At 37.3% G+C, this 23835-nt stretch overlaps 2 protein-coding genes across 6 annotated transcripts in view; one reads left to right on the forward strand and one right to left on the reverse strand.

Moving 5' to 3' along the window:
• Positions 1-23835, reverse strand: part of CMSS1 (cms1 ribosomal small subunit homolog) — a 1462848-nt gene that overhangs the window by 959623 nt on the left and 479390 nt on the right. The window contains exon 1 of one of the 4 annotated variants that reach the window (XM_044071373.1): positions 20961-21005. The exons of 1 other annotated variant lie outside the window; for it this stretch is intronic. In XM_044071373.1, the coding sequence (XP_043927308.1) occupies positions 20961-20976 (16 nt within the window). In that variant the 5' untranslated portion in view covers positions 20977-21005. Of the gene's footprint in view, positions 1-2407; positions 2465-18991; positions 19132-20960; positions 21006-23835 lie in introns of those variants that run through there. 2 more of the 4 variants (XM_044071375.1, XM_044071374.1) reach the window with 2 other exon arrangements.
• Positions 19211-23835, forward strand: part of FILIP1L (filamin A interacting protein 1 like) — a 2033704-nt gene continuing 2029079 nt past the window's right edge. For both annotated transcript variants that reach the window (XM_044071370.1, XM_044071371.1), the window contains exon 1: positions 19211-19512. The gene's annotated coding sequence lies outside the window, so the exon portion shown is untranslated. The remainder of the gene's footprint in view (positions 19513-23835) is intronic.

Here is a 23835-nt window from a genome sequence, read left to right on the forward strand (position 1 = left end):
TTTTAATGAATAAATACTATCATTCATCCATGTTTCTTGGGATGAGTTAAACAAATTTAACCATTTCTAATGTTCATAAGCAATTTGTTCCATACTTTATAAACATAAACAATGACGACAATCTTGATTTTTTTCAACAGTCCTACTAAACCACACCACTTTCTGATTTCTTATATTTGTGTTTGTCCTGAGTGTATCAAAGATTAATAATACTGGTAGCTCCTCATTATATAACTGTTCATATGTTAAATGCAAAAATGCAATCTACCTCTCAACCATCTGCAAGTTGTAGAATATAGATCTAAAATTCCAAGAAGTTCCCCATATAAAACAGCTTTGCAATCTATGATCATCTTGTGAACTTTTTGGACACTCTTCAATACAAGTATAAACAGGCTAGGCTAGCAAGGGAAGCTAGCCTAGTACATAACCTATGAATCCTTGCAGAAGCCTTAAAAAAATTGAATTTACAGTTTACATAAGATATAAACATTTTTTTTAGCAAGCAAGATGATTTCGTAGTTATATACTTATGAAGCAATGTACTTAAGTGTATCCACTGAAATTATACTCTAAATTAGCTGGACCAAAGAACAAAATTATGTTCTCACCAATACTAATATTTAATTGCACAAATAAAAGCAAAACTAAAGAATATGTACTGTGCCACAAAAAACTTTAATAAACCAAATCTAAAATATGATATAAAACATTAAGCACTTTTGTCTGTTATAAGGACTTCTTCAGAATGTAATGTAAGCTCATTGGCCATCTAAATACTCTTCCAAACACCTCTTACTACATGACCATTGGATAAATAATTAATAGATTAAATGGAAAACAATTAAAAGCTGTAAAGCACTGGATCGCTTAAAGTGACGCTACCTATTAAGTACATAAACCATAAAAACAATCAGTTAATAAAAATCAGCATTAAAAGAAGTGTTAAAAAACACACATGCACACAGGAGAAACCATAAATATAAAAAATGCATTTGCACCAAATATTACTTCACCTAAAAGAATTTTTTTTTTTTAACAAAAAATAGAGATGATTCAAGACACGACACACCTCCTATAGACACCATGTGATTTAAGCCATAACCATTCATCCCCGTCTGGAAGGATTTCACAAAAAAAAAGGCAGAAAAGACCATTTTATAAATACCAGTGCACCTAGTTGATAGGGCTGCCACCTGTCTTTCTTTCTGAAGTTCTGTCCGCTGTGTGTGTGTGTGTGTGTGTGTGTGGGGGGCTTCAAATGGTAAATGTGTTAATACTTTACAAGGAAAAAAAACATTTTTCTGACTTTTCTCTAAATACCAAAGAAATCTTTGATATTACATTTACGTTACTTTAATATACAAACTACTATAAAAAAAAAACAACAATTAAAGCTTAGCATTTCAAGACTATGATGCTGCTTATGTAAATTTGTCAGAAGAGGTGACTGTGACGACCCTCCACTGGACCAGTATTCAAGGAGCCTCAATCCTCACCACTGGCACCTGTGGGGGGAAATTCACTCGGAGGATAGCAGGTAGACTCACAGTATTTCTAGATGCAGCTCTCTGCATCAAATGCAACTTCACTTAAGAGCACACAGAGACCACAGTCAGTCCTAGGCTGGTTTCTCACTCTTTCTCCAGATCCCCAGTAAGACTCCCCACTGGCACAGCTATAGAGTTGAGATCTCAGTTGCATGACCAAGCCAACACCTCTAGCATGCTTCTCTGTCCAACCAGTGCTTTGTGTCCTTGCCCAAGTAGCTGGCACACACACTCTTTGAGGTTTGAGTTACAAACACACAGACACACACCTGGGAGAGGTTGGCACTGGTTTACTAGCTATGCACCCTTCTGTCCAGACTAGAAGGTAGCTTCCACTGCCACCAGTCACTCTTCAACAGCTATTTTAAGGTCCTTAACAAAGGGCAACCAATTTTACTAAGTAATATTAATACTAATACAAATGTTATTTTGACGAAGAGCAAGGCTATTAGGAGTGGCCCACACAGCATCACCAAATAAATATGCAAGTACTGTCAAAATATAAATATCTCTACACAGATCAGCCACAATGAAATGTTTAAATATATTTAATAATAAATAATAAAAAACAAGACAACACTAAATATATATTCACAGTGACATCTGAGTTCAAAACCACAAGAAATATTTAAAACAACATTGCAGGACAGTCTCAAATAAATAAAGAAAAAGATCTAAACTAAGCTTTGCTACATTCCTGACTGTACCTAAGAGAATTACTATAACCTAAGAACTTACTAATAGAGCAAGCCAGATGTGGTGAATTGTTCTTGTTGTCAGGTCCAATACAGAATGCTCTATCTCACTAAGAGACTTCTCAAATTAGTATCTAAAATATTACTGCTGGGATAGCTTACAGAATGACATAATTTCTGCTCATCTGGCTTCCAGTTCCCAAGCAGAACCACTGATGACAGCTGGTAGCATTTAGCATCTACCTGTAAAAATACATAGACAAGGGATTTTGCTCAGATCTTTGGCAGATGATGGAAGTCATAAAACAACTGCATTCCTTCAAACTTTCAGAGGTAGTAATTAGTTCACTCTGAAGACAATTCAGAAAGCTTCCTAGTACACACTGTTTGTCTCTAGCTGCATTGAAAACTGTAGCCTACAAAGTAATTTAATTTCAGATATTTTCTAACGATTGCTGGACTGAAGTTAACCTCCTGTATTCCAGTTTTCACTGTTAAAATATATACATTTAAACAGTTACAATAGTTCATGTACATTTCTGCTCTCTTCCAGTAGGGCACACTGTGGATACATTTTAAACACAGTACTTTGGAAATACCTTTTCAACGCATACATCTGTACAGAGCAGTTTGATATACACGACATGCAGTTCTTATCCATTTGCAACACAAGCATCTTATATGATATACAGTTCTAAAACATTTTGTAACACCAGCATCTTGTATAAATCAGTTTGATATTTACAAATGACATATAATTATTTACAAAATTTCAGCAAGCTGTGCTGGCAGTATCTCCTTTTGTCACAGTGACAACTGCCTTTAAGCCTCTGACTGATCTCATTGCTTTGCAGTAGCAGCTGGTGACTTCAAATCAAAAGGGGGCTGCAGGAGACAGCTGAATGGGTGGGGTCAATGGGAATGGGTGTGACAAACTAGAAAGGGGAGGAGCTATGCTCAAAACCACAAAAACATTAATTAAATACTCTGCCCTGGGTGCCAAACCATCATTATGGGAGTCCAATCAAGACAAAATGAAGTGTAGAAGAAAAAAAATATTTCAATCCATTGGCTGCATGACAGTTTACGTACCATCTAGATGGAAACAAAAAGGATGTGAGGCATGAAAAAATAAATTACTTTTTAAATACATTACTGGAATGCCAGTCAAAATCAAGTATAAAGCAGCACTTAACTCAAATCACTTCTCCTTGCACTCCAGTTCTAATTATAATTTATATTCAATTTTAAGTACCAAGTAACATGCTGAAAGTAGCAATCTCTGTGATACCCCCACTTGTAAAAATGTTTCTTATCCAAAAAAGACCTGCTGCCTGACAACTATCTACTTGTTTCATTGGGAAAACATGATCAAAGTAAAAAATGAAAAGCAAACAAGAAACAAGCTCAACATATATTGCTTAAAGGATTACTGCACAGGATATGGACCCACGCATGATAGATTGGCATTCTGTTTAGTTTGCAGGTAAAGCCTATAATGAGCTTAACATAATCTAATCCTGGCCTTTATTATAAATACTGTCATATGCATTTCAATACACAAGGCTTATACATCATCTAGTTATGTAAGTATTCTCTGCATGGCAACAACAGAAAGGCTTTCAATGTTGGCAATACTGCTTACTTGCATCTTACAATATCAGACAAGCTTACCTGATGGTCATTAAAGCACTGCTACTTAAACACAGAGCAAAAGGCACTTTCTGAATAATAATAAGCATATATCAAAAATGACAGAAACCAGAACATTCTGCAAAATCAATGACAGATGAAAAGCCACTGTAGTACTTGTGTTTACCTTGGATGGGGGGAATAGTCTGCACATTTACACTGCATAACTGCTCCTTGCCTTGCTTGGACACATCCAGAGTCACTACATGGGGGAGTGGGGTGCAACAGGTTTGTCACAATTTGAAATGTCTCTGGCTGACTGCAATGGCCCTGACACATTTGTCATACCTCTCAACCTCAGAGCAGGAAATCTGGACAAAGCCATACATAGACGTGGGACAAAGGCCCAAAAATAAGGACAATTTTTAAATATTGCTCTTATAAACTTATAAAGATAATAGAATAGTAGGTCTTGCATTAGTATGAATTTTCTGAAAGGTACGAAATCTGAAACTCAAATGTCTTTCATTATTTTCTAACTTCAGTCTTTAATGATTTGCCACTAATTTGCCAAAAAAATCACAATTTTATGAAAAATGGGCCAAAAATGTGATGCAAAAATATAAAATAGCCACACAATACAGCTGGGAACCTGTCAAAGAAGGGACACTTTTAATATTAGTACTGCTAACTTGAGCAGCTGACAAAATAAAATAATCTACATGCATTTCTGAAATAAAAGTAATTTATAACTAATTATTACAGTTATTTATTAACTGTAAACCCTCCATGTTTTCTTCCAAAATTGCCAATTTGCAGAGGGATTATTAGGGGAAGAGCAACATTTTGAGCCAAAATCGGGGACAGTTGAGAGGTTTGGATATGCCTAATTCTATAAAGCAATTTTATTTGCACGTACCTCACAACCTGTTAATGCAGGACATCTGGAGAAGGCCAAATATATTGGGGGAACATATAAACACTACTAAAAATTGCTCTTGTATAAACTTAAGACAGTTGATAGAATAACAGGTCTTGCTTTAGCATGCATTTTTCTGAAGGTTATGATGTAAAACTCAATGTCTGTCATTTAGTGACTTCATTCCTAAATGATTTGCCAGAAAACCACACATTTTATGAGGAATAAACCAAAAATAAGAAGCAAATATGTATTCATTCTGCAAAAATATGGACAGCTGAGAGGTATAGTTCAACCAGGGCTGTCTGAGTTTGCTGCCCTTCCCCTCTCAAAATCATGGTCGATTGCAGCCTCCCCCCTGCAACCATTCCAGTGTCCCATTTCTTGGTTATTTTGCCCCATTTACCATAAACACTAATGTGCATACCTGCTTTACTTCTGTGATGATTTGGATTTCATTTGAAAGTTTTATTTTGCATTTTTACAGCACAAACCCCAATAGATATCTGCTAAACAAAGCAATGCAGTCTCACAATGAAAACAGACTTAGCATTAAAACTTCTCTGCCCTTGAAACTTACATGCATTGAAACAGCGTTGAAACCCACATTCAAAGAAAATACATTTTGCCAGTAGCAGATAAAGATTAACTTTGGGCTGTCTTCAAATCATAGGCCCCTTGAACACAAAACATACACATGCTCTTTGATACACCTTCCCGATTGTATTAAATTGTATTCCTTGTACAATACAGTACAGTTGTTAGAGGGCATTTTAAATTTATTGTTTTGAACATTAGTAAACAATGAAACAAAATGCATGCACCAATGACAAAACTACCCAATTCAGAACATTTCCATCATAAAAGTCTACTCGACCTTCTACAGTCCACCAGTATCAATAAATATGCACAATCTCTGAAGTGTAAAAGTCATCTAAATAGTTTCACATTAAAGAAATCTGTAACAATGAAGAGGTTGCTGCTAGCAAACAACTTTATATGTCATTGTTTATTCATCTACAAATAAAGTGCCTGTTGCCCTTGAGGAATAAATTGCCTATGTTGCATGCATTAAAGAAATGATAAGCTAGTAATATCGCAATAGGGACTGTATGGCAAACTGATAACAGGTTCATAGTTACTACTCTAGGTATCTTTGCCAAAAAGGACTGCAGCATCCACCCACTTTACAACACAGTACAGTATCAGCAATGCATCTATCTACTGTGGGAGTAGAACCCACAACCTTCTGCTTCAAAAGCAAGTACACTACCTGTTGTGCTATTAAAAATGCAAGCAGACTCAGAATAAGCAGCACTAAAGTTTTGTTCCCCTGCAGCTCTCAGCTCCTTGTAAAATCTATTAGACACACAGTTGGATCACTGAACTTTGCAGCACAAGAAATCTGGAAAAAGCCAAAATTTATTGGGGGGGGGGCAAAAGCCCAAAAACCAGGGACACATTTTAAACATTGCTTGTACAATGTTGGAAAGTTGCTAGAATAAAATGCTGTGTTACCACCATACATTTCACTACCACGTCTTTAACCCAGGGGATCCTGTGTACAACAGTCAGAGAAACATACCACTATGCCAAATCAGCTGTTTTGTGAAAGAGAGGAAGACAAACTTAAATGGCTACCATTTAGTGAATTCAGTTCTCACCATAGCTGTCAACCTCTTGGCACAAAACACCTGAACAAAGCCAATAATGGGGGAATACAGCCCCCAAACATATTCAGTGAATTCAGTTCTCACCATAGCTCTCAACCTCTTAGCAAAAAACATGTGGACAAAGCCAGTAATGGGGGGAATACAGCCCCCAAACATTCAATGAATTCAGTTCTCACCATAGATAGCTCCCAACCTTAGCATAAAATACCTGGACAAACCAATAATGGGGGAATACAGTCCCAAAAATAGGGACAAATTTCAAATATCCATGTTATAAACTTAGACATCTGCTAGAATAAACAGTTTTGTGTTACCATGTACTTTCTTTAGAATATGAAGTCTGAAATTCAAATGCCTGTTATTTTTAAACATTTAACCAGGAAACTAGTCTGACTTGGAACAAAAGACAATTTTCAGCAGAGCAGGGAGAAACTCCAGACACATCTTTGTAAGATGGGAGGACATGCAGACTCCACACAGAAGGCACCCCAGCCAAGAATCAAACCAGAGAACCTGTAGCTGTCAGGCAGCAATGCTACCAGTGCACCACTGCACTACAGACTTTGCAAGGAAAAATGTAGATACAGAAACCACAGATTTTATGAGGAACAGAACAAATATGAGGCAAAAATCTGAAAATTTTTTTAGAAATGGTGGTGGATAGGGAATACAGGTCCTTACCACCTGCATCCAAGGTACAGGGTTCAAGCCTGAGTATCTCTACCCACCATCATTTGTTCTCTCTAGCCACCAGTATATAGCAACTGGGGCATTTTACAAACACACACACACACACACACACCCACACACACACACCCTTTGTCCAAAGCCTTCACCTACCCATTTCATGAACAGAACATGTACGAAGCCTTCACCTACTTGTTTCACGAAGCCCATCCAGCCAGCGGCAAGGCTTCACCTACTCATTTCACAAATCCATGTGTACGAAGCCCATCCAGCCATAGACCATTTGTCCAGCAGTATACTCCACTCACAAAGCCCGCACAGCAAAATCCCTGCGAGAGCTCACATCTCATTGGCCCTGCCTGCAGGGGAAGCAGTCCGGAGCTCCTCTGTTCTGTGCTGTCGTCACTGCACAGATTCCTGGCTATCTCACAGCACAGATTGCTGGGTACCTCTTTGTCTGCATCTGGACTACTGATAAAGGCAGTCTGAGTTCGCCAATGTGTCCAGTCGGGACTCGTGATTTTTTTGTTTCACAGATTTTTTCTTTTGTTTTTTCTAGGTAGGAGGGCTGCAGTCCGGCAGTCCGATACCACGAGCCACCCCTGTTGCTTTGTCTTACTATGAAAGGGGAGTGTTAAATTCTCCTCCTCACTGCAATAAAGACAGCGGAAAACAGTTCCACAGCTTTCTTTCGTTTTACAGCAGCTGCTGAGTTCCTGACCAAATCCCTATCTAAGACTGACAGCAGTACCTGACAGGGTAAACTACAAATTTCACTGCGTCTATGGTATGTCATGCAGTCGGTGACACATTCCTCTGTAAAGTATTTAAGAAGCTGAGCTTAAAAAAAAGTAGATGGGCTTTCCCTTTCTTTGATTCCAAGCCAAGGAAATGAAGGTTTTATAAAGTACAAGCAGGTTTCTGATATCTACACAACACTGGAACCACAGTGTAGGAAGAAAGGTAACCTAAGGATTGAGTTAAAATCAATGGCAGATTGGAGTTTTCCTTTAAACATAAAAATAAAATGCCCCAGAATCTGGCCTGGGCCTATACAACTATTATTTTTACCCTTTCTCAAGGAATGACATAAAATTTCTTCTGTATTTAAAGTGCAGTTAAAATCCAGTTTACAAAATTACTAACCACAAACTGCACATAAAGTAGCTAAAACAATGCAAGGACCATTGAATAACAAACACTTCCACAAAAGATCCAGCACTCAGCTCCTAGGAGTCACAGTCAAAACATTTATTAAGTTGTTCAATAACTCTAATCCTACACCAGACCCAGGATCCAGGGGTTTCAAGCGAAAACTTTCTTACTCTTGAGATTCAATGATTCTTGCACAATTTTAGCTTTTTTGCATGTACTTTGTGGATGTATGTGTGTATATATGAATGTACACACACACACACACACACACATACATATATATATATATATATATATATATATACACACACACGTGTGTGTGTGTGTGTGTGTGTGTGTGTGTATGTGTGTGTGTATATATATATATATATATATATATATATATATACAGCAAAAACCACTTCCAGCAGCTCACAGCAGATTCTCCAAATGTACAAAATTCACAATCTTTCTTAAAAACGTTTATTAGGTAAGCTCTTTCAGAAACAGTAAGTTTGCTTCCTCAGACCTTATTAGAAACAGCCATAAAACTCATACTTTTAACCCCTCATACATTTTAAATCAGCCTATCACTAGTCATGTCTAATTTACAAGTAACCAATTCATTGCCAAGTTACAAAGAGGAAATACAGGCATTAAAAATACAGACTATGGAAATATGCAGGCAATAAAAATGTATCAGTGACAAACATACTACAAAATAGTAAAAAATATAGAATTACACACTACTTCACCTTATTTCAATAATCTTATATTTTTCAGCTTTGATGTAATAGTTATGTGGTCAAGTCCCTTCCCCAGGTGTGCACTAAATTTTATTAACCATTTTAATTCTTGTTCTTCAGTGATGTTATTAATATTCCCCAACCTGATGTTTTCATGTAGTCTCCAAGACAGTGAGCTTAAAATGGTGCTGACTGCCTAACTCCAAAATGTCTTTTGCTATAGCACTATATACATGCCCCCTTCTCAAACAATACATGTGGTCCCTGATTCTCTGTCTTAACCTTCTGTTTGTTATCCCGATGTAAAATAATGCACAAGTGCAGCAGCGAGCAAGGTAGACCAAATTCCTGAAGTTAGAGTTAGCATCTGTCTCTAACACATAAGATCTACCTGTGTCAGGATGTATAAACTTTGTCCCTTCATAAATATATTCACAGAAATTACACTGACCACATTTAACTGTGCCCATACCCTTAGGTATAGGAACTAACTGTGAGTCCATCTTTGGACAACATAACCTACGCCTCAAGTTCTTCGTGTTCTTGTATACCATCCATGGTCTATTTCCCACTAACTCGGCCACTTTATGATCTAACTGAAGAATATGGCAATTCCTGGCAAAAATGTTGTTTAATAACTTGCTGTCCCTAGTATAGGTAAGACACAGGGGAACCCTTCTTTTGTTATCAAATGTCCTAGTGTTACCAGATGCCCTATAGGCTGAAAAATAGGGTTTAGCTCTATCATTTCTCATACATTTTGTGGCTTGGTAAACCTGCCTAACCTGTTCCTTATTATAGCCCCTATTGGTAAAACCTTTCTCTAGTTTACTAATTTCCTTCTCATACTCTCTCTCACGACTATCTCTATCTGCCAGTCTGGAGCATTTCACTGCTTGGCCCCTGACAACATTGTTAAAAATGTGGGGCGGGGTGCATACTTGTCCTATGGACAAGTCTTCCTAAAGCTATCAGAATGTAGCTGTCCTAATGTGTCAATATTAATCTCAACATCTAAAAATTCAATATACCTATCTGAATATTTCAAAGTGAACTTTAAAAATTCATTGGTTGTGTTAATATCATGTGCAAAATTCTTAAGCTGAGTTACGCTCCTTTTCCATAAAATGAAAAGGTCATCTACAAAACGTCTATAAAACTGTATGCATGACCTTGCTAAAGGATGTGATAGCATGCATGCCAATTCCCATTCCGCCATAACCATATTGGCGTAACTATTGGCGCATGGAGTGCCCATAGCCACACAGGATACTTGTGAATAGTACTTCATATCAAAGACAAAGACATTGCTTTCCAAAATCAGTCCTAACAAGTCACATAATACACTGATCTGTCCAGTAGAACATCTCCTTTTTTATCAAGAAACTTTTCACCATTCTTATTCCATCTCTGTTGGGTATTACTGTGAACAGTGACACCTCATCACCTCTCATCCCATTCACATCACCTTTGGTGAAATCATACAATTCCTGTAAGAATTGTTTACTATCCTGTAAAATGTACTCATGGGTCTGTAGCACAGGATTTAATTGCTTATCTACATAAACGGATAGTGGCTCTGTTAGCCATCCCTCACCAGCTACTATACGTCTAAATGGTGGGGCATAGGGATCTTTATGGATCTTTGGTAGTTCTTGTAAAGTGGTTGATAAAATATCTGAACAAATCTTTTGTTATAATTTCATTATTAACACTTTCCATTAACACATTTAACATATTGTCCCTGATTTCATTAATCATACTGTCATCTATAATCTTATAAGTATGTTCATCTTGCAAAATTTCATTCATGCAGTGAAAATAATATGGCCTGTCCATGGTCACTATTACACCCCTTATTTGCTGGTCGTATTACAATTGATGTATCATTTTCAAGTACTTTTAATGCTAACTTCTCTTCCTTGGTTAAATTTTCCAAGCCCCTTGCTCTATTCTCACAAGTAAAAAATGCATACAGTTCTTTTTCACAAAATATGTAAAAAACATCTAATTAAGGATGACTCTGAGGTGAATACAAGCTAAGTTTTCTAAAAATGAAATTACTGTCGGCATTATCATTTGTACCAAACATCATTTTAAGCTGTACATTACATAAAAATAACTTACAATCAATTAGGACATCTGCTATATCAGCCGATTGAGCAGGAATGAAAGAAAGTCTTCTGTTAAACAAAGAGTGTTCACAGTCAGTTAAATGTCTCTTGGAAATATTCCATATCAAGTCCGTTTCATCTGGTTCCACATTCTCTGTATCATGTTGACATCTTGCGGCTCATTACTTCTCCTGCTCTTATGAGGATCTGGGCCATCTAAGGACTGCTTCCTTTTCTTTTGATTGGTAAAAGCAACGAAAAAGACGGTTTGTTCAATGTTGAAGTTTTCAGTCTCACACACACGAGGGTTGTATCATTTACTGGAGTATGTGTGTGTGTGTGTGTGTGTGCATCTATCTATACATACATACATATATATATATATATATATATATATATGCATGTATGCATAGTCCACAGGGAAGACTGGTACTTGTAAGCAGCAAAGCTGCTGGGTGAGAATAATCATAAATAAAAAGAAAACAAAATCAGGAAAAAAAGAACCATCCACTGCAGAAAAACTCATTTGAGACTTCAGAGTAATCAAGCAATTATAACTTGTTTAGAAATCAAAACTTCTTTATTGAAAAACAAATAAATAAGCACTTTTGCCCTTATACGAGCTTTTTCAGATCTAAATCAGTTTACATGACATGCAGTATTTACCTGCTTTGGCACAGAGCTCACTGCTAATTAACTTAAGCTGGGGTCATAAATGCATGTCATAAGCTGTTCATCCAAGTTACAATAGGGTAAACATCTAATAACCCGCAAAGGCAGCCACCAATTCCAGAACGGGAAGCCAATAACCAGCACAAACTGGTAGTCTTAAAAGTGAATTTGAAAAACATTTTATTTAAGCTTTAAAAGCTACATCATCAGCTTTTCGCTCACCAACAAAAAAAGACTGCTTCAAAATGATAAAAAAATGATTGTAAGAGTTTATATTAAGTTAACTGAAAATTGTTAAACATTGTTAACCAATGAATATTCAGAAGTAATTAATTTATTTTTCTGCTCCTACGTGTTTAAAAATATAATATGGAAAACTAGAAAACAACACTCTTACAAAATGTAACACATTTCAATGGGTCAAGGGGACCACAAAAAACACTTATAAAAACATACTCAGTTAAGTAGTAGCTTAAGTTTAAAATAAGTGAACTAACTCTAAATCACATTACTGAAAACATTGTTTTCTGTAAAAATATGGAACTCATTTTTTTACCATAACTTGGTAAATGAACAGATGAATAAAGTCCATCCAAAATTTCTTACAACGGTAGACAATAAATATTTGTATATCAACTAACGATTACATAGATACATTCTGTTTGTATATACTTCTTAGTTATAATTTCCAAGCCTTTTCTTTAAGCCCCAGAATCAAAGAAAGGGAATTGTTTAAACCAGGTGGGTACTTAAATGAATATGGTTCTTTATAAGTGCCTTTTGTAGTCTCCTTCACCCATGCAAGCATGCCTTTAAGCAGTTATGAACTGGACAAAGCACTGTGATTTTATTTTATTTATTTACTTATTTAATTAATTATTTTTGTACTTGGATTTAACTTTTCCTCATTTCAGGTTTAATGTAGTAAGATCTGTTCTAGGGTACCTAGCTATGCATGATGTCACTGGCAAATCTGCATGTCAGTCAATCATGCTTCATTTGTGTATGACATCACAGCCTTTTGGCATGTGACTCACACAGATCACAATCACTTCTGCACAGTCCCACCAGGGTGGGTACAAGGATACAATTATGCCAAAATGTCAACAGATTAAGCAATATTAAACAATGAGTGCATGTAAACCATACATATATTCATAGACATGTATGCATTATGTCAATCAAAATGTGCTGAGTTGTGATTATAGAAGTAAATACTGGTACACCTAATGCCAATGTTATATCTTTGTTTCACTGATAATTCGATCGATATAGCTATTATCACTGTCAGACCTTTATTCCAGTAATCTCTTGACTTGCCATACTGTTTTGAATTTATAGTTATATGTTCTTAGATGTGTTTATGAAATTTTTTTAGTTATTTATTGACATTTGTTTACCGGGAAAGTCTAACTGGGCTAAAAATGTACCAGTTAGCAGTACATTGACCACTGTTTCTGATTACAGAAGACATACAATGACTGTTTCAAATATTATTAAAAGCAGCATAAGATTGAAAGACAATATAAAAGAAAAATACAGTGTAACAGAAAGTTGACTGCAATACATATTTATTGCTGTAGCAATTACATTAAAAATAATTCAAATAAGTATTAAAGATAGGACACGAGAGCTTATTGAGAGACCTAGAGTTATACGGTATGTGGAATGAACAAGAATATACATTTGTATTGAAAAAACAGATTACTGTTTTACAATAAAATGCTCATATGATGCTAGCTATAATTAAAGAAGTAAGACTACTAGTTACTGAGAAAGGAAGTAGACAGTATAAGAAAAGGAAACACACAGAAGAAGAAAGGAATAGGAAAGAGAGAGTAAAAAAAGTAAACAGAGGTATATGGTACAGTTTGGAAAAAGACGGAAGAAAAAGGTTAGGTGAGATTAGATGAAGTAGAGAGGTAGGCAATTAACCAGGACTGGAGCAGGAGCAGATCCAAGTTTTTGACAGGTATTAATTTAGCATAAGTTTAAAGGATGGAAGATTTGGGTTAATTCTGATTGTTAATGGTAGAGAGTTCCAGACTTTGGCTACAGAGAAACAGTATATGTTAATCAGACAAAGACAAATGTACCAATCAATATACATTCTAACATGCTGAGTGGTATGCTACTCTAAACTGACCATATGTACTTTACGTTTGCCTTTGGCCCATGTTGTTTGTGGGTGAAAAGGATCCAGAATGACTAGTTGACTTAACCAGTTAGCAAGTGTGTAAATAAAATAAACAACAACAAACACCTTGATAGTAAAATGAATGTAAACACTTCCCAAATAAAATGTGTAAATGCTTTCAGCCTTCACTGCCATTTTCTTCAGAATGTTCGTAGAAATTAGTTTTTGTACAGCTAACTATGTAATCAATTACCTCATTTTCCCCACTAGTTTCCAGGAATTTGCAGTGAATCAGTCCGGGTTGTAGGTGCAATAAGTAATACAGCACCTCTAGGATCTGAAAAGGCTTAAGACTAGCAGCCTGAGGGGTTGCTTTGATTTGCCATGTGGCTCTGGATTTCTGATGTATTTAATGGTTGCACTAGGACTACATCATCTTGAATGACCCCATTAACCATACATATGTTATCTCAAACTAAATTATGATGCAGAAGGCTCTCTCGGGACTGCCTGGTGTATTTTTTTCTAGCTAGTTAATTATACAGACGGTTTATAGTCCTGCTCTAGAATGTTGTTGTCTTTCGGCTTTTCCCGGTTAGGGGTCGCCACAGCCGAACTCCGGTCCGCTAATGATTGGTAGTAGATTTTCATGATAGTCCTGCTCTAGAATGCACTACTAAAATAAGTAAATCATGACAAGTGGGTGTGTGCATTTACTATTTCTAATATATTTTCTTGAGAATATGAGCTACAGGACAAGTGCCTTTAAAAATTCCATAACACCAACAAAACTGCAGTATTCTTACAGTTTGGAGTAAATATGGTAACTGATGCTGCAACCAGTAAATAGCACTGAAAAGGCTAAAGGCTAATTAAATATGCTATTTTAATTTCAGAACTATGATGCAGAAAGACTGTTCAATTTATTTTTATTTTGTATTTGTTTTTAAGGGTACAGCATTGGTCTGTATTAGCTAGAACATTTGCTTCGCTTAAACAACAAAATGTTTTAAACATTAATTGCAAATATGCAAAACAGAATATTTACTGAAAAGGACATTTAACATCTTTGCAAGGTAAAAGAAGGGAAAAGGGTACAAAGGTTTACACAGGAGTATATTATAGCGGAAAAGTAAATCATTTACAATCACTAAATTCTTTCACTTTAGCCATATTATCACACAGGTAACAAAAAGTTCTTTCATTTGTGAAATACCACTTACTAACAAAAAATGTACCTAACAAAATACAGCATTTTAGAAGTCATAAAAATGTACTTCACTGTAAGTACTTCTACACATTGTGCTCTTTAATTTAATTTATTAAATTTGGTAACTAAATTGGTTCTTCACAGATACTCAGATACTTTTCAGCCATGACCGAAGCTATAGAGAGATAAATAGTTAAATAGATAGTGAAATACGCTACTGTAAGAGACCTGTTGCACTTTTGCAATGTAAAACCTGCATCAAGTAAACTACAATATGCCATTTAATCTGCCACGTGTGTGTGTTTCAGTGATAGGAACACACATGAGAACTTATGACTTATTTCTATCCATATATTTGCTATCTGTGTTTTCCTATGTCATGAAAAGATACAACCTTTCTTATATAAATGAATACAAGGGTATGAGGAACTAGAGGTTGCAACTTCCTTCTGTTCCAAACTGCAGAACTTGTGCTCTAGACATGAAAATATATTCTGCTCTGTGTATACAAGATCTATAATTTTTCCTAGTCCAGGAAGCTAATGAAGTGTACAAACAATGACATAATCCTGTTAGACAGCTAACCTACAGCAAGTACATAAACTCATTAGTATGCAAACATGAGTCTTTGCCCCGCTGCATCCGTAGTTTATATGGAAAGAAAGAGCAGCTGAGAAGAGAATAGAAGAGAAAAAGAAAAAGAACTACCCTGCAGCCTAAGACTTGTGTGTCTACCTAATGTGTTCTGAAAATTCAGCCAGTATAGAGCAGTCAGCAATTCTTCTGGCTCAGAAACTAGCTATGGGAATGTCTAATTGGTGCCAGATGTTTCTTTTGTGCTTGTAATCTATTTGTTCAAATGGATTATTTTGTTTCCCTGTACAACTTTATACCTCTGTATATATTTAACTGTAAACCATACTGCATAAATAATTCATTTCTAAGTACAGTATTGTTATTCACTTTTTAAAATGTTTGTGGCTGCTCATTTTTTATCAATAAATTGATAACAGGGTATTTACAGCTAACTGTTAACAAGCTGCTAGCATCTACCATTGTCCAGAGTGGCTTGCAACACATTAGAATTTCTGTTTATAATTATTTTTATTTTTTATTTATTTAACATTTGTTGACCGGGAAAGTCTGACTAGGTTCCACAGATCCTGTTTTCAGCGGAGGCCCGAGGAGAAATGCTCCAGAAGTATGTCTTTAGAATGTGGGAAGAAACCGGAGTACCCGGAGGAAACCCAAGCGAACGCAGGGAGAACATGTAAACTCCGCAGAGAAGTCACCCCAGCCGAGAATCGAACCAGAGAACCTCTTGCTGTGAGGCGACAGCATTAACCGCTGCACCACTGCGCCGCCCATTATCTGGCTTACTTGCAAAACTGAAACAGTAACTGGGAGGTCTCCAGCCTGATACTCTGGGATGGTGGCAGTTTACATTGCACCAGGACAAAAGACTGTGGTGTTGGAGAATATCACTAGTGTTCCCTGGAAATCAGTGTGTGTTTGTCTCTGTGTATGTATGCATGTGCACGTGTGCATCTGTGTGAATAAGAGAGTTTATTTAAAGTGCAGTTATTATGGTCAAGTGAGCAAGGGAAGGTGCTACAACTCAACAGAATGGTGAAAAGTGGGTCTGGGAGCTAGGCTGAGGAATCTGTTCAGTGGGATGTTCACTGAGACACCTTTTCTTGGATGTGGATGGTGTAGGCACATATTCAAATCAGTGCATACTTCCGGAATGCTCTTGCGGCCAGACTAAACTTGGGAAGTTGTTCAGTGTTTCATATTTGTTTGGCACTAGTGCTGACATTCAAGAGACTGCACCCCCTTGATGGCCATAACATTATACAATTTTTAGATTAGAAGATTTTAATTAAATGTTTAACAGAGTAGTAGGCAGTGAATTAGAGCCAAGCACTGTGGTCCCTGTTTATCATTTATTGCCTTGACAACAGCCAAACAGCATGTTTTTGAAAATGGATAAGGGGTGGACATACTAACATAAAAAGAACATACAAATTCAGCAGAAACAGTAACCAAAGTCAGAACTCAACCTTGGAAACAGGTGCTATGAGGTATAAATCTTAGTCTATGAGCCCATCTACCAGAACCACGACTGTAACAAAGTTCGTCCACTAATACAGTGATTATATCTCTATCTAGGACAATGGTAAAGTAAGGTCAAATCAAGCACACACTACTAGGGGGTTGGGCAGAGAAAGAGTGACGTATTAAGCACCAGAATGGTAATTTAACCTTCCTGAGGCAATGCTAGGCCCACGTCCAATGCACCAGCAGCACACAATGAAGACTGGAGGCTGCAGAAACGTATGGGTGTTTGATTTCAATGAAAGAACAGTAACATGAAAATGCAGCATATCAAACGCTAGAAACAACAGCTTCCCAAGCCTAAGGGCTTGTCAGCCTTCAGCAAACAACAGAGTCCCTCCAGCTACTATTCCAGAAACATACAATTTCCAATTTTTCCTCTCAAAGAAATTCCAACTTTTTTATTTCTGTGGAGAGGAATTCAAACAAATGATGCCCTCAAGCCATTCATTGACTGTCAGTAATAAAACAGAATCTATGCATGACAGAAGTTTTATAAATGTCTGAAAATACAGCTCCAAAAATGCATACAATATTGAGAAAGGAAGGAAAGAAGGAAGAATACTGATTTTAGCTTCCTGGTTCACTCTCCCATGTTTGCATACAGCATGTCAAACACGTATACCAAGGTGTGAAGCATTACTAATTCATGTGATCTTAAAGTGACTGCTAGTACAACTAAGCAAAACAGAAAAAAATGACTTGTTATAAAGTCCATGTCTAGACAGCAATTGAATGTGCAATCCAAATGAAAGGAAGTGGTCTTGCATAAGCTACTATCATGTACTCTCAAATGCACAATTTTTAATTCCACCAGTATTGAAGTCATAATTGTCTTGAAAATCTGCTTTAAGAATAAATACAAGCACTAGCACTACAAGTCTGGACAGAAGTGTTTTGATGGTGTCTGCAGTGATTCAAATACATTCCAAAAAGTAAAACAAAGAAGGTCCAACGCCCTCAGATAAAAAAAAAAGTTTAATAAAAATAACAAAGCTTTCAAGTAAAAACTCTTCATCAGTGTTTGAAGTCCTTTGACTGCTTTGGTGATTTATTTTGTCTTTGGATGATTCAAATACATACAATATTTAAAAAAAAAATGATGGCACATGAGCATTTTTTTCTAACTAGCACAGCAAAAGCAGGTACAGAACTAACAGCAAACTTAGTTTACAGTTCCAGATCACTGTTGATTACAGAAAAAAAAGACCAAAGCAGGACCAAACTACACATGATCTTGTATGCATGTAATTTGCACTCTCCAGCTGTTGTCTTGATTCAGAAATTTTACACAAAATTGCATTTAAAGGGCCCATAATGTAATCACAACAAATAAATACTACCTCACTAAAGCTGCACAGTTTTCATGGGAAAATGATCAAAGGACATTTCAATATCAGACACATCCTTCTGGATAAAATTCATCTTCTCTAGCCCTTCAACAGCAAATAGAATTCTTTAGTACAGGGTCCATAACATTCTCTTAATTTCAGCATTACTGGAGATATAAACAAAGCATAGTTTTGTACAATTAAGAGTGAAAAAAAAGGCTATCTTCAGTTTGAACACATACCATCTCTAACAAACATTGTGGGGCTATAACACAGAACCATCTCTCTGATTTTGTCTAACAGAAGAAAGATTTTCCTTCTTTAAAGCAATTATGTACTGTACTGAGATTACATCAGAAAGTGTGTTATTTACCCTGTGCACATACACATCTCTCCTAAGGCCCGGATGACAAGCACATTCTTCCTCAATCACTTCAGAGCTGTCCAGTTACATCTCAGTAAAGACGGTGACATGCATCAGCTAGGTCAGCTTTCTGACAAGACCATCTGCCCTTACAGTGAGAGAGAGAGAGAGAGAGAGAGAGAGAGAAAAGGATGGTTGTGCTGAAAGTAGGTGGGATAAATTTAGAGGCTAGTTGCACTCTGTGTATGTCAGGATCCAAGTAATTGCACTGCACAGCAGTCTCAGGTCCTGGGCTGCAGGCACAAAGTCAGCTCCTCCAAAGACACTAAATAAAGGAAATAAAAGAACTCGGCTGCATAAAGAACAACGTATTCCCCCAACAAATCCGAAGAGGAATTCTATCATGTTAAAGCTGCAACCTAAAAGTGGATAATCTTTCTGAATACTGATTAAATAAATACAACATACCATTTGGGACTGTGTATCTGGCTACAGTGGAGTGAGAGACCAAAAGCTAGCTCTGCAGTAAGGTAAGAATTCTCAGTCTAATTACTGATGCATTACATTGTGACTTAACAGACTGAAGCTCCAGCAATGTATACTTCTGCAGTGGCTGTGCTATCTGCAAGCTTGTCCATTTTTATAATTCTCTGCAAAGGTGCATTTTAATATATAAAAGCAGGCTTGCATATTTTGTCAGATGCAAGGTGACCTCCTGCAGCTCCTCAGCAGTGTCCATGTGCTGCAGTCATGGCCAATAACCATAAACCAGCTAACTCATTACAGCCACTCAGCAGGTCATCTCAAACCGACATACTTGGCTTCATTCCAACTGTGTAAGCAAAAATGACCAGTGGTTGGCTTTTTACTCCATGCCAATGACATAGCAATTGCAGTCAGTCTAGTTTCACAAGAGTTAACAAAGCTGTACTCCTCCACAATGCTTAATAACCATAATTAATTATCTCATCCAAAGGCTTCAAATGTTAGAAAGAGGTAATCCTGACCTTTTCTTGACCACTCAGTGGATAAGAAAGGATGTCACCATAGTACGTAACAGTCTGCACAGTGTACATATATACTCTTACTTAAATTATTCAGAATGGTGCATTTAATCTGTAGCAGTCTCAATGCTCAAAACAGGTAACCGTCCCTTAAAAATGTCATAATTTATTTCTGTTTCAGATGGTGTAGCATTACGGCTGTTACAACTGAATGGAAGTATAGAATTTTAAAAGTACTTTGAAGCAGCAGCAAACCACCCCCCCCCACCCCACCCCAAGTCAGACTGCTTGTCTTCCCACAGCTATTTTGTGTGTGTGCACGTATACATACACATACACACACATATAAAAACACACACAAGCACATATACATAGTCTCCTGAATTAAAATGCACATATTCTCCTGAATTAAAATGCTTGATAATATAGGGAATAAGTAGAAAATTTGAACATATTTGAGTTAGTTTAGACCCTGTGTACTGGGGAATCTATTTGGTGATAAAATGAAAAGGTACAGCATTATGACTACTGTCCAAGAAAACTGAGGGAGGAAGTAGGTAAAATGGCAAGTTTTAGTCTAAGAAAACTAACCTGTGACAACTGGATAATGTGAACAATACAGTATCTCAAGCTTTGATCATGCTACTGGGACTGTTAGTAATAAATGGCATCTGATTCCAGGGAAGTAGAAATGAGCTCAAGTAACTGTATATTCTAAAGGACTCTTACAAGTATAATTTGTAAGTAAATACATTATCATACTTTAATCAAAGAACAACTGCAATCCCTGGCTGTCAGTTAAAAGCAAATGGCTATAAAACAGATAAGTAAAAAAGCTATATTTATACAGTCTTAAGTTTGTAAATATCTAAAAGCACTGCCAGTAACAGGAAACCAAGTCTTTCTATTTAACTTCGAACATATCACAATACCCCTCAAAAGAAAGTCTGAAAGATCTGTGATCTGTGCATTACCTGCTGAGTCTGTCATCTGTCCATTTAAGCATGAGCAAATATGCTTGGTTCACTTAGTTTCACAGTACAGAAAAATTAAGAAATTCTGCTACTCAGGAATTGTCTCTGTAGCTGCATACATAATGCATACAAAACTTTATTCTTGCCATCTCTTTTTTTTAACTCCTCTCCCACTGTGGCACCTGCAGTCTATTCCCTGTCTCCACAGTGATGATATCCACATCAGTGATCAACCATTTTTCCCCAGGACGTGAGCCCTACAGTGAAAAAACATGATGTCCTGGAGGAGTGAGCATAGAAGAATCCAGGGTTTCTCAGTGTGGCACCAGCCTGCTGGCAGGTAGTGGAGATTTTCTTGGTCCCCTCATTTCTCCACCCTGCACAAGGCACAAAGTAATATTTTCAGCCTGTACTGTAGGCCTAAACAACAGTACCTGGCACTTTTCTTGTGGTCAGGTACAATTTTAACAATGGTAACTTGGTGAAATTTAACTGTTTCTTCGTAGCATTTTACCAATCTAAATTCTGTGCCTGAACACAAATTACATAAGGTGCTGTGTAAATAATGTCAGAACTATGAGGGTCATTTAAACATTGTGTTTTACAGTGATTGCTACACATTATGGACATGTGCAACAATAAGGATATTTCTGTTTTCACATTGGGAGAGCTGGAATTAAGCTGTTACTCAATGTGCAGCTATCTTGCAAGTCTGCAACAGTAAAGATGTTGCCTTACAGTGGAGAATAAAAACTATTAACACACCTGTCCCTTCCCTTTCAGTTTACATCTAAACTGTATTTTAGGCATTTTGCTGTGGATTAACAAAAACAGTTCCACTTTGTTCTGTTATAAAATACTTTAGCAAATCAAAACCATGAAAATCTAAAGGTGTTGCTGCTGAATGCTAGGAGTCTAAACAAAAAACTGTACTCCCTACAAATTCTCTTCATCCTAGAGAATGCCAACATCTGTGTGGTCAATGAAACATGGTTTAAAGCAGTGGAGACCACACTGACAGTGCCAAGAGTATTTTGCCTTACACGCACTTACACCAATTAATACAGAGACAGGGACTAAAGTTGGAAGTGTCTTAATTTACATAAAAAATAAATACACCTCAAGGCTGGTCAAAGAAGGATAATGCACTTGAATTTATCCACGTTCAAATCACCATAGGCAAAATCCAATACTACTTCCTTGCAAGCTCTAGGTCTCCCCTCTGTGACCCAGCATACCTATGCCATGCATTTAAATGTACTGGAAACACTCACCATCCAACCCAAAAAAAGAAGTTATGTACTCACCATAACGTTCCATCTGAGTAGTTATACTTCATTTTCTGCAACCTGTGGGTATTCGGATCCATATCAGATCTGAGCCGGCAACATTTTTTCAAGCATCTGCTCCAAGCTCCTCCCCTTACCCATAATCCCTCACATCTCCTACCTTCCCTCAGATCGAGTTTGCCACTATTCAAACTATTAGCAACTCAATAACAGCACTAACCTAGAACAGATTCGGGGGAAGGAGGGAGGGACGGTTGCAGAAAACGAAGTATAACTCCTCAAACAGAACGTTATGGTGAGTACAAAACTTCTTTATCTGAAGTAGTTAACTTCATTTATCTGCAACCTGTGGGACAGAGTCCCCAGCTACCAAAACTCCTGGGAGGCCCTCATGGAAGGATAATCCTGAGCACCGCAGAGCCAAAGGATGCTCTCCCTCTAGAGATCAAATCCAACTTATAATGAGAAATAAATGTATGTGACCTTGCCCAGGTCGCTGCTGCACATATATCATGCAGTGAAACCCTAGACAAAAAAGCAGTAGAAGTTGCCATAGATCTGGTAGAATGAGCTTTAACAGGACCAGGTGGGGACAAGACCTTTATCCTTATAGACTTGCAGTATACATTGTGTAGTCCATCTAGCTAAGGAGACCTTGGAAATGGCTTTGCCCAAAAAGGGTATGGAAAAGGACACAAATAACTGTCCAGACTTAAAAAATTGTTTAGTCCTATATAAACAGAAACAAAGCTGTCTATGAACATCTAGCAAATGCAGCTTATATTCACCCTTGTTCTGAAAATTTGGAAAGAAAACAGGCAGATTAATCATCTGGTTAATATTTGATTCAGAAGCAACTTTTGGTAAGAAAGAAGGCTTCGTGCGGAGTAAAACCCTGTCTTTATGAAAGATCAAGTAAGGGGGCATGGCAGACAAAGCTTGGATCTCAGAAACCCTTCTGGCCGAGGAAATGGCCACTAGAAAAGCTGTCTTCTGGGACAGGAATTTCAAATTTACTGACGCTGCTGGTTCGAATGGGGGTGCCACCAACACCTGTAGAACTAGGGTAAGGTCCCAAGGAGGGACGGAATCCTTAACTGGGGAACATAAAAGAACAGTACCTTTCAAAAAAGCTTTACACAATCTCAAAGAGGCCAGAGCATTCAGATTTTTGCCGACATGAAAATTAGATACGGCAGCCAGTTGTACTTTCACCGTAGAGGAACTAGCCCCTTGTTGGAGAATATAGGACAAAAACTCCAACACTGCAGGAACCGGGGCTGTAAATGGATTTTGGTTTCTCTGAGAAGCCCACATAGAAAAGCGTTTCCATTTGCTGCGATAAACCTTCCTAGTGGAAGGTTTGTGGGATGCCACCAAAATATGCTTTACTGAAGATGACAGACCGGGAGTCCTAGCAATCAAGGGAACTGGAGCAACTAAGCCGTCAGCTTGAGGCTGCCCAGATCAGGCAGACTGATGCCCGAGGGATGAAAGATGAAATCCAGGCAGGGGTCCAGAATCCGTAGAGGAGTTAGAGCATGAGACCAGAGGAAGGGGAACCACATCGTACGAGGCCAGAACGG

The sequence above is a fragment of the Protopterus annectens genome, chromosome 5.part0 (assembly GCF_019279795.1).
Source record: "Protopterus annectens isolate FY-2018-M chromosome 5.part0, PAN1.0, whole genome shotgun sequence".
NCBI classification, from domain to species: Eukaryota; Metazoa; Chordata; order Ceratodontiformes; family Protopteridae; genus Protopterus; species Protopterus annectens.